This window comes from Pleurodeles waltl, chromosome 5 (genome assembly GCF_031143425.1).
Source record: "Pleurodeles waltl isolate 20211129_DDA chromosome 5, aPleWal1.hap1.20221129, whole genome shotgun sequence".
NCBI lineage: Eukaryota > Metazoa > Chordata > Amphibia > Caudata > Salamandridae > Pleurodeles > Pleurodeles waltl.
In genome coordinates, this window is record NC_090444.1 from 248,447,437 (window position 1) to 248,459,840 (window position 12,404).

Consider the following 12,404-nt stretch of genomic DNA (forward strand, 5'->3'; position numbering starts at 1 on the left):
TACTCCCTGTACTTTCTCATACCAAAAAAATACAAAACTCTAAGACCTATATTAGATCTCAGAACACTAAACATCTACATCAAATCAGATCACTTTCACATGGTGACACTGCAAGACGTGATCCCACTGCTCAAACAACAAGACTACATGACAACACTAGACCTAAAGGATGAATATTTCCATGTACCTATACATCCTTCCCACAGAAAGTACTTAAGGTTTGTATTCCAAGGAGTACATTACCAGTTCAAAGTGTTGCCATTCGGGATAACAACAGCGCCAAGAGTTTTTACAAAATGCCTGGCAGTAGTGGCTGCTCATATCCGAAGGCAGCAAATACATGTGTTCCCGTACCTAGACGATTGGTTAATCAAAACCAATACGCAACAACGGTGTTCACAACACACAAAGTATGTCATAGAAACCCTTCACAAACTAGGTTTCTCACTCAACTACAACAAGCCACACCTACTACCGTGTCAAATACAACAATACTTAGGAGCAACACAACAAAAGGGATTGCCACTCCAAGTCCACAAAGGGTACAGGCATTTCAAAACGTAATACAAGCCATGCACCCAAAACAAAATATACAGGTATAATTAGTGATGAAACTACTAGGCATGATGTCCTCATGCATAGCCATTGTCCCAAATGCAAGATTGCACATGCGGCCCTTACAACAGTGCCTAGCATCACAATGGTCACAGGCACAGGGTCAACTTCAAGATCTAGTGTTGATAGACCGCCAAACATACACCTAGCTTCAATGGTGGAACACTATAAATTTAAACAAATGGCGGCCTTTTCAAGACCCAGTGCCTCAATACATAATAACAACTTATACCTCCATGATAGGGTGGGGAGCACACCTCAACCAACACAGCATCCAAGGACAATGGGACACTCAGCAGAGACAGTTTCACATAAATCACTTAGAACTACTAGCAGTATTTCTAGCGCTGAAAGCATTTCAACCTATAATAACCCACAAACACATTCTTGTCAAAACGGACAACATGACAACGATGTATTATCTGAACAAACAGGGAGGAACACACTCGACACAGTTGTGTCTCCTGGCACCGAAAATATGGCATTGGGCGATTCACAACCACATTCACCTAATAGCGCAGTTCATACCTGAAATTCAAAACCAGTTAGCAGACAATCTCTCTCGGGATCACCAACAGATCCACGAATGGGAAATTCATCCCCAAATACTAAAAACTTACTTCCAAAGGTGGGGAACACCGCAAATAGACCTATTTGCAACAAAAGAAAACGCAAAATGCCAAAACTTTGCATCCAGGTACCCACAGGCTCACTCTCAGGGCAATGCGTTATGGATGAGTTGGTCAGGGATATTTGCATACGCTTTTCCCCCTCTCCCACTCCTTCCATATTTAGTAAACAAATTGAGTCAAACTCAAACTCATACTAATAGCACCAACTTGGGCAAGACAACCTTGGTACACAACACTACTAGACCTCTCAGTAGTGCCCCATATCAAGCTACCAAACAGACCAGATCTGTTAACGCAACACAAACAACAGATCAGACACCCAAATCCAGCATCGCTGAATCTAGCAATTTGGCTCCTGAAGTCTTAGAATTCGGGCACCTAGACCTTACACAGGAATGTATGGAGGTCATAAAACAAGCTAGGAAACCAACCACAAGACATTGCTATGCAAATAAGTGGAAAAGATTTGTTTATTACTGCCATAATAATCAAATTCAACCATTACATGCATCTGCCAAAGACATCGTCAGCTACCTACTGCACTCACAAAAGTCAAAGTTAGCTTTTTCATCCATTAAAATACATCTCACTGCAATTTCAGCTTATCTGCAAATTACGCGCTCAACTTCATTATTCAGGGTCCCAGTCATAAAAGCATTTATGGAGGGTCTGAAAAGAATTATCCCACCAAGAACACCACCAGTTCCTTCGTGGAATCTCAACATTGTCTTAACACGACTTATGGGTCCACCTTTTGAACACATGCACTCATGTGACATACAGTACTTAACATGGAAAGTAGCTTTTCTGATAGCTATCACATCTCTCAGAAGAGTACGTGAAATACAAGCATTTACTATACAAGAACCCTTTATTCAGATACATAAGCATAAAGTAGTTCTATGAACAAATCCTAAATTCTTACCTAAAGTCATATCACCGTTCCACTTAAATCAAACAGTGGAACTCCCAGTATTCTTTCCAGAACCAGATTCGGTAGCTGAGAGAGCATTACATACATTAGACATTAAAAGGGCACTAATGTACTACATAGATAGAACGAAACAAATTAGCAAAACAAAACAATTGTTCGTTGCATTCCAAAAACCTCATACAGGGAATCCAATATCCAAACAAGGCATTGCCAGATGGATAGTTAAATGTATTCAAACCTGTTATATAAAAGTAAAAAGAGAACTGCCTATTACACCAAAGGCACACTCAACTAGAAAGAAAGGTGCTACCATGGCCTTTCTCGGAAACATACCAATGACTGAAATATGTAAGGCAGCCACATGGTCTACGCCTCATACATTTACCAAACATTACTGCGTGGATGTGTTAACAACACAGCAAGCCACAGTAGGACAAGCAGTATTACGGACTTTATTTCAAACAACTTCAACTCCTACAGGCTGAACCACCGCTTTTGGGGCGATAACTGCTTACTAGTCTATGCACAGCATGTGTATCTGCAGCTACACATGCCATCAAACGGAAAATGTCACTTACCCAGTGTACATCTGTTCGTGGCATGAGACGCTGCAGATTCACATGCGCCCTCCCACCTCCCCGGGAGCCTGTAGCTGTTTTAAGTTGAGAAAAAAATGAAACTTGTACATTTGTGAATTTGTAAATATATTACTTTTAAACACATTATGTACATACATATTTACTCCATTGCATGGGCACTATTACTATATACACAACTCCTACCTCACCCTCTGCGGGGAAAACAATCTAAGATGGAGTCGACGCCCATGCGCAATGGAGCCGAAAGGGGAGGAGTCCCTCGATCTCGTGACTCGAAAAAAGACTTCTTCGAAGAAAAACAACTTGTAACACTCCGAGCCCAACACTAGATGGCGGGATGTGCACAGCATGTGAATCTGCAGCGTCTCATGCCACGAACAGATGTACACTGGGTAAGTGACATTTTCCATATATATAATATTCTTTGGCGTGGTCACTCCGCGCCTAACCGCCAGTGGTGCTGCTATATGAAAGCGCACCACCGCGTTCTGTAATCCACACTTTCCTCCAATTGTACTATGAAGAAATAGCACTCCAGAACGTGTATTCAAAAATTTGAATATACGATCCCAACAGGACCACGTTTTGGCACAACTGCCTTCATCGGCCTGTTGGCCGCCATTTTGATTCTCTATTTATACTTGTTTGATCGTCTTTCTTCAATATTCATCGTCATGATTAAATCTTAATTATGGTGATAATGATGACTTCTAGGCGATTCTTCACTTTATACTTTGGGTTCTAAGTAACAGCAATAGAGGTTGTTTGCACCCTTCAATGCAAGGACTTGGGTCCAGGAGAGCTATTTTTCAGACAATATAACCTTGAGATGAAGATGATATGATCCATGGTGTTGAAGGCCATTATTATGTGTGGAAGCATCCAAGTCCAGCACTGCTGCGGAGTGCCTCCTGGCCCAAATTACTCAGGATAGGACTAATTACGTCATTAGTACTATGAGCTGGTGTACAGCCTGCCTTGGAGAAGTATAAAATATCATTCTTGATTAAAAATGATATCTCTTTTCATAACCAGTGTTTTGATGTATCTGGCAGAACATTTTACATGCCTGTTCTCCCACACTGGCCCACTAAGAACAATTGCCAAACCTTGAAAATATCCTGAGCACCAGTCACCTAAGGATGAAACATGTTAGCTAAAAACTCACCAAATCATTGGACGTACTGCAAGTAAAATGAGAATAATAAACATTGTATGAAGAAAACAGTATCTTGTACTTTATAAAGGAATATGTTTGAATCATTGTACTTAGGACATTATTGATGTACGGTAACTATGCTGTATTAAAGAATTACCTATCATAACCACAATGGTTAAAGGCTGACAATCCTGGGGAATTGACTCTCTAACTCACCTTGAGTTACATACGGCTATAAAAGGGGGATATCGAGAACATATGCAGTTACAATTATACTTCTCAAAGCCTTGTACTTAAATGTTTACATTTATAGAGGGCATTTTTATTTTAAGCTGATTCTTCTTTGCTTGATTCACAGGACCAGATGATCGTGATCAATCGAAGCTTGAGGAAATTGTATGGGATCCCTTTAGCCCCCTTAGCGATCGGCAAATTGACCAGTTTTTAGTTGTTGCACGGTAAGTGAAAACATATTGTGTAGCATTTTTTTGGCATGATGAACACATTACGATTAGGCTGCTGTGCTACTTTATATCTGTTACTATCTTACTTCGAATTATAAGGGCTAAAGACATTGTGAACTTCAGGTAATTCAACCTCACAAGGAAATTTCCTTTTACACATTTCATATATGCTAGACAACATTCTTGTAGGATCCTAATGCTTGCAGTACGAATGGCGAAGGAACAACCTGCATAAGATAAATTACTGTAATAATGTGGAAATCTTATCCAGGCACGTAATAGAATAACATTACCATATTTTCTGTTGCGTGTGAAGACCTGAACATGGCCACTGCAGAGGGTAGCAGCAGGCCATTGGTTTCCTCTTACTGTTTAGCAAATGTTATCCTTATCAGAACCACTCTCAATCTTATTTCTGTAATTGCAGTTTTAGATTTTGCATAAGCACACTAGCTCCTGACATACCAATTGCCCGCAGACTTGTCCAACTAGGCTAGGGCAAGTGTAATTAGCAAACCCTTGTTTAGTCTCTGTGTTAGCAGAAACTTTTCTATACTATTTGATACATCTTTAGTTACAATTCGAGCAGGTTCTTTCCAGCTTTATTGAATATTTAATCAGATGCCTTTTCAAATTCTAATATTTTGTAAGTGCCTCTTTGTTTATATAGTGCTTAACCCAAGCACAAAGTTATTTTCTTGGTGCTCCTGTTTTTGGCAGCATAGGAACTGAGAACCAGAGAGATTAAGGACCTGATTTAGATATTGGTGGACGAGTTACTCCGTCAAAATGGTTGATGGATATCCAGTCCGCCGAGATCTAAATCCCATAGGATATAATGGGATTTAGATTTTGACGGACGGGTTATCCGTCACCGTTGAGATAGACTAACTCGTCCGCCAGTATCTAAATCAGGCCCTACATTCTATTCACAGGGCCATTCATCTTGGTCAACTGGAAAAGCAATGATTAGAACCCTGCTAGATCTACAGTCTGTAATTGTAACTGGACAATATCACCTGTATTTGCCAGAATTAAGATTGTCTAACCGGCATTTGAAAGAATTTGCTTACTACCCAGCAATGAAGGACATTTCCAACCATGGGTTTGTTTTATTGAACACTCGGTTGACTGGGCAAATCACATTATAGTTATGTGAAGGGTGTGAAACATAATAATTGCTGAAAAGAGAACTAGGGTCTGATATGCTGTAGAGCTATACAAACCACCTCTACACTTGTGATTATTTGCTTTTAGTTGATAGATCTCATAGAGCTCTTTAATAATGATATTTGCCGTTAGTATATTATATGCTTCAAATGCAATTGCATTTTGCTGTTTATTTCATTGTACAAATCATGAAATTGTGTTGAACCTTTTCTTTTATGTAAAAATTAGTCATCTAATTAAGTCTTTGGTAATCCTTTAATTTAAGGGGCTTCCTGTCGATGATTTGAACCACAAAACAATACACAAAAACTACAGAAGCAAACATTCCATCAAACACATACATAAATGATAACACATTGTTCGATGGCTAACACATTTTTTAAATTTGCAAACAAATTTTTTAAAAAAATACATTTAATAGGAACGTTGGAGCTTTTCTAAATTCAATTGAAGCCGCACATTGTCATACTATATTTTGTTTGCACCTGCACTGCTCCCACAAATTAATCTGAGGATACTAATTTAATGTTTAGCCTCCAATTTAAAATTCCTTGACATTCACAGTATGTTTTAAAAAATGTAATAGTCCATTTATCCACTTTCTTTATATATACTTTATTAACGTGTTAATATTAGTTACGTTTCAAAGCAGTCACAGACCTCTGGAGGAGGCTTCGCAGACCCTCCGGTGCCCCCAGCCCACAGGTTGGGAACAACTGTTCTAAAGCAACACTTCTCATGAATTGGTTCTAAAAATATGTAAATAAAAAGGAACTATTCCCAAATGATTTCTTCCCAAAATATATTGACGACAAGCAGTAAAAAAATATAAGTTGTTAAGTGTATATGGGTAAAGGGTTAGGGTTTAAAGGTTGATAGTAGAGGGTTTAGGGTGCACGATTATGGTTTTGGGGTAAAGGGTTTGAAGTATACTTTTATAGGGGTTAATGATTAGGAGTTATGGGTATTATGTTTAAGTATACGGGTTAGCAAGTCAGGGCTAAGCATATAGGGTAGAGGGTTGGGGTGTAATGTTAAAGATTTAGGTATCATGTTAAGGGTTTTTGAAAAAAGTGTTTACATGTATGGAGTTAAGGGTGTAGGGTACATTGAGTAAGTGCTTGGAGTAATGATTAAGGTAGGGCAAAGGGTTAAAGGTAAGACTTAAGGATATAGGGTATGGGATTGGTGGTATAGAAAACAAGAGCCTGCTATTTAGGGTTTAGGGCTACTGTTGTGTGGGTAGGGATGAAAGCTTAAGGATTAAGGGGCTAAGGCTTAGATGTTAAGAACATATGGCTTTAGGATGATGGGTTACAGGTTATATATGTAGGGTTAAAGATATAGTGTTGAGGCGGTGGGCATGAATTTAAGAGTTTGGAATATAGAACTATGAGTTAAAGGTTTACGTTACAGAGTGGCAGGTTTGGGATATATTTAATACTTGATGAGTTAGGGTTTAAGTAGTTAATATTCAGGAGTATAACATTAACCATGTTTGCTTTGTTTAGTGCTACAGTTAGAAATCTCATTGTTATGAGTGCTATTTTTATTCTAATTATCCAAGAAAAAAATGTGTTGCTTTTCATAGTGACACTCCACACCATTCATTTCAGTGGGCCAACTTAACTTTTGAAGTGATGCTTTTAGAACTCAATTAGGAACTGGTATTTCGCCAAAGATTTGAGATAACAAGGTACAATTTAAGAAGCTGGTGGAATAAGAAGTAGGGTATGGGGTCAAGAATGTCAGTTCATCAAAATGTCAGGGGTAGCAGATGTGACATCACATGACCTTTAACCTGTGGATGACATCACTGGAAGTGACATCACATGATCGTTGATCGTATGCTGTGATGGGAAATGTAATCACAGGACCTGTGACTTGTTGTTGGAATGTGGAACTTCTGTGTCCTCAGGTGGTGCATTTTAATAAAAAGAAATCTAGCAAGTTGTTAAAGGAGGTGAAGTGTAATGCTGGCACATCCTATACTAACTCTCTAGTTACACGTATTTGAGAGGTACGATTTAATTTTGCTGACAATTCACCATAAATGTTTGTAATTAAGAAAATATTTCTTGCTGCAAGCCTCAAATAGTGAGCACTCAGTCCAGTGCTTTTCAATATTAATTTTTAACAGGACCAGCAATTCAATATCAGAGGAACCTACTTCATACACTGATAGCCTTGCTTTGTGCCCACTTATGGAAATGTTCAAAGCAGTACCCCAAGTTCTTGGTATATTGCCCATATTTAAAAACTGCAGTGCACTAAGTAAAATCACGATGGTCAATAACACAGTATGTTTTGTGCTTGATACATTTCGGCGATCAGTAATTTTAAACCAGGTAGCAAAGTTTGTTTTATCAGAGCTCAAAATGTTGCAGTTAATTTCCTCTGGACATGTTGTCTAAATTCAAATGTGTAATGCAACTCCTGATGCATCACATACTAGTTATCAATTGACAATTATTTTGTTTCTGTGACCCTCCAAAAAATGGATACACTGCAGTTCACTAATAAGTTATAGATGAATCAACATTTCACTGAGCACCATATTTGAAACATACAAGGTGAAGCTTTGCCTAATTCCCAATAAATAAAAAAAAGTGGTCAAAGGTGTGATCAGGTCCATGAGGAAGTGCGGGTGCCTAGTACTAGGTACACTTGTAAGCGAGACAGCATGCTACCCAGCACTCTGTACTAATGAAAAGTTGCATCACGCTTTCCCGGTGAAAAGCAAAGAATGCAACCCCTAAAGCACGTAACATAATTCCCTTTGCAAATCATTAGCGTTCCCTTAAAAATGATTGCTCGAGACATAAGTGACACCAGGGAGCGACTAACAAGGGGAGTGAAGGTGGATAGAGGCTGGTAAAGAAGAGTAAGAAATACACCGGCTGAGATTGCATGTTGCAAACCCACAAAAAGTAGGGAAAGAAGAAAGGGTTTCATGAGGAGCAGTATGTCACTTGGAGGAAAAGAAGACATCATAAAAACTCAGCATGGACTATACCTCTGCATTTTTCTTTTAAATGTACCTTTTGATTTGAGCAGTAGTGCTCTGTGAAATTTCATATAAATGTACAGTGCTTTGCTGGTGATTTAAAACATGCATATTAAATACTGGACGTGATTTGCAAGGGAACCACAGAGCTGCACCAGCTGCCCTTTTTGTTAAGTCCTTTATATCTAAGGTGAAGCCATCACGCTACTGCATCTGCAACACTGACTCCCTTGCCAGCCGCACTCCCAGGACCTGAAGCAGATTTCCTTCAATCTCAGACCTCAAAAACGTGTGCTATTCACAATAGCAGACAAAGTGAAACTGTTAGAAATTGTGTTACTGGTTGACTGGGAGGTGAGCCCCTGTAAAGCAGCAACCACAACTTTAGGGCAGAAGACAAATGAACCACTGATTAACCTGTCCTCAACTCCCTTGTAGGTTGGCACAAAGCAGTCAGGCTTAACTTGGAGGCAATGTGTAAAGTACTTGTGCAACACTTCAAACAGCAAAACAGTGGAAACCACGCAAAAAGATTACATACTGGGTTAGAAATATAAAGCAAAAATTAATAAATAAAACAAGACCAAAACAACAAATGTCCAGTCGCTAGAACTGAAGGTATACATTTTTAAAGACTAAATTGTAAAATAGCACCTTAAGGCATAAACGCCAGAGGTATCTGGTCAGGCTAGAAGAGGTCACAGTCAAAAGTTCAGGCTGACCGCTATGGAGTGCAAGTCAGATACTGTCCCATATTTGTCCTGCTGAAGTTTAACCTTCTCAAGTTTTGTGTCAAGCGTCCCGTTCGTGTTTGGGAGGGGCGCAGGAAGCAAAGACAGCATTGTTGGTGATGATCGGTGGGCTGAGGTTTCACATTGGCTGTCCTCTGTGGCGATCAGTGTTTGCTGTGCAAAGAGACGAGCTGGCAGCTGCTCGCACTGAGTTTCGGTGCGAGCCACACGGTTACGGTGCAATCAGACTCCTTCGTGGTAAGTGAAGAGCCCAAAAGCTTGATTTAAAGAGCTTGTGTGCCACACCAAGGGTCCAGGACCTGAGAGGCACCACTTGGGGCTCGGGAACTCGCTGAAGACTGCTGTCTGGAGCATTTAAGGTCCCTGAGGCTCCGATCAGATCAGATGGCCAGAAGACTAACCCCTTCATTCATTCTAGAGTTCAAGATGAAGTTGCAGCTACATGTCTTCCCTGTGCAACAGGGCAGCAGTTCCTTTAGAGCAGCAGTCCAGCAGAGTGGCAGTCCTGGTAGCAGCACAGCAGTCCTTCTTCCTGGCAGAGTATCCACAGTCCAAAAGTGTACTCAAGTGGTGGTGACTGAGGTCTTTCATTTATACACAGTTGTGACTTTGAAGTGTGGAGAAGCTTCTATGGGCATGTCTTTTAAGATCACATATGCCGTGCCTTCCTGGACCTTGCTCTTGACTACAGGAAGTATGCCCCACTTTATGTGGAGACAGGATACAGCCTATTCCGATGTGAGGCTGACCAGTTTCTGGGCCCAACTCCTCCCTCTCATCCTGCCAGTCATGGCTCATTCACAGCTAAGATTCCATTGTGTGTGGCTGTCTAGGATGAATACACGAAGCCCAACTGCCAACTATACCCAGTAATGTGACCAGAGATAGGTTGCAGGCACTAAGGAAGACAAGAAAATGCCAACTTTCTTAAAGCGGCATTTTCAGAATACGACTTCACCATATGTTAGGCTTTTAAATTAGGATTCCAGAGACACAAAACTTTCCCATTTGGGGATTACACTTCTAAAATGTAATAAGGAACTTCCAGTGTTATCCTGGGGAGAGATGGGTCTTGCAGTAGTAATAAACGAAAGTAAGGGATTTTCACTACCAGAACATGTAAAACTTCAAAGTACATGTCCAACTTTTTAACTACATTGCACCCTGCCTTCTGGGCTGTCCAGGGCCTACCCCACAGGGCGATATATATATATATGTATTAAAACAAAAGGTTTGGGCCTAGCAAAAGGTTTACTTTGCCAGGTTGAAATGTCAGTTTAAACTACACAAAAAGGCTCTGTAACAGCAGGCCTAAGACATGTTTAAAGGGATACTTAAATGGGTTGCACAACCAGGGCTGCCGACCCTAATTTACAGGCCTGGGCACATGTAGTGCCACTTTACTCGGAGCATATATGTAAATTAAATATGCCAATTGGGTACAAGCCAATTCCACCATGTTTAGAGTAGAGAGCACAAGCACATTGGCACAAAGTCCTGCACAAAACCTTTGGAAGCATGAACCCTCTTGTCTCCAGAGGACACTGTAAAAGTGCTGCCACCATCACTGGTGGAAGCTACCTATCTGGCCTTGATGTCCAGCTCCATAAAGCTCCTCTCATGAGCCAGATGCTCTGAGGTAATGTTCTCCTCCATGGCTAGTTTCTGATCCTCCATGGCCAGTTTCCTCTGTTCCATTTTCAACCTGGCCCTCTGTTGTTTATACTCTCGCCACCATCCTTTCCGCCAGCTCATTTGAGGAAAGGCTGCAAGAGGTAACATTGCTCCCTACACAGAGGGAACTTTCATTCCTGGGAGTCGGTTGCCCCCCTCCTCAACAGGCTGCATTCTAAGACCCTCCTGTTGGTCTTGCTCTGAGCTTTCCTCATCTTGCTCTTCCTCCTGGTCATCTGTTGTGACTGGCAACTTGTGGGCCTCTGGTTTTAAGGCCTTTTGGAGCTCCACCTTCTTGATTCTCCTCTTAGCAGTCAACCCACTCTACTAGCAAAAATCCTTGAGCTGAGCCACAGTGTAAGATTCCATGTAAGCCAGCTCAAACTCAATTGTTGCAGGTGAGGCCACAGACACAATCAGTAAGGTAGAGTAAGAGATGAATTGAAAACAAAAAGGCTAATCGTAGAATTTTAAACTTGAATTGGTCTAGGATATGGAATGGTTTTGCACACCAAAACACTGTATGGCACTGCACAAACACAAGTCCTACCCACCGCTGCCACCAGTGTTCGAAATCAGGATACTGGTTGACTGGGTGTGAGCCCTGGTCAAGTAGGAAACCCAATCCTAATCGGAGTAAGTCAAAAGCAAGCTCCAAATTAACCTGTGCTCAATTCCTTGGTAGCTTTGCACAGAGCAGTCAGGTCAAACAAAAACTAACTCTCCTTCTGTGGTTTGCATGTTCCTGTAGGTGGTGCTCTGCCTGCAACTGCACACTGCAGGTGGGTTACTATTTCTTACTGCATCTGTTACTTAATCAGCCCAACACTTATAGCTCAGAGTCCAGATCCGGTGCTGACCAAGACCTGTTTCTTCCAACCTGATAGCTACTGCTGAAGGTCTGCTTTTTTCCCTTTTTTGTTTAAACTGCTGTGAATACTGGAGGCTTGATGGGTGTATAGAATGCTCCTGTTCATTCCGTCTTGATTGATAAAGAGTTCCTTTCCGCTCCTCGTTAGAATCCTCAGGATGAAAAGAGGCTTCTTGGGAGGCCTGGTATAAAGAGAAACATCAACAGCGTAAACTAATCTCTGCTCTGCTGTGTTTGTTCTTGCTCTGCAGTTGATCTCTAATGGAGGGATCACAAGGGCAATTGCAGAGGTAGCAAAGGGAAAGCCAGGGGCACAGCTTGCGACCCCTGGCAGCCCCTAGACGATGGTAATGGATGGGGTTGTCCTGTTGTTCCTCTTTGAGCAGAAGCAATCCTTCATATTGCATTCACCATTTCATACTAAAAGATCATTGTGATCATCTGAGGTAAGCTTAACCCCAAGTGTGGCACAGTTTATGGTAATTAATAGTCCACTCACAATTGACCAATGTTTGTGATAATTATTG

At 40.9% G+C, this 12,404-nt stretch overlaps 1 protein-coding gene across 2 annotated transcripts in view; it reads left to right on the forward strand.

Annotated features, from left to right (window-relative positions):
• The window catches only part of MTA3 (metastasis associated 1 family member 3), a 964,160-nt gene that overhangs the window by 231,846 nt on the left and 719,910 nt on the right, over positions 1–12,404 (forward strand). For both annotated transcript variants that reach the window (XM_069233985.1, XM_069233984.1), the window contains exon 7: positions 4,298–4,397. In XM_069233985.1, the coding sequence (XP_069090086.1) occupies positions 4,298–4,397 (100 nt within the window). The remainder of the gene's footprint in view (positions 1–4,297; positions 4,398–12,404) is intronic.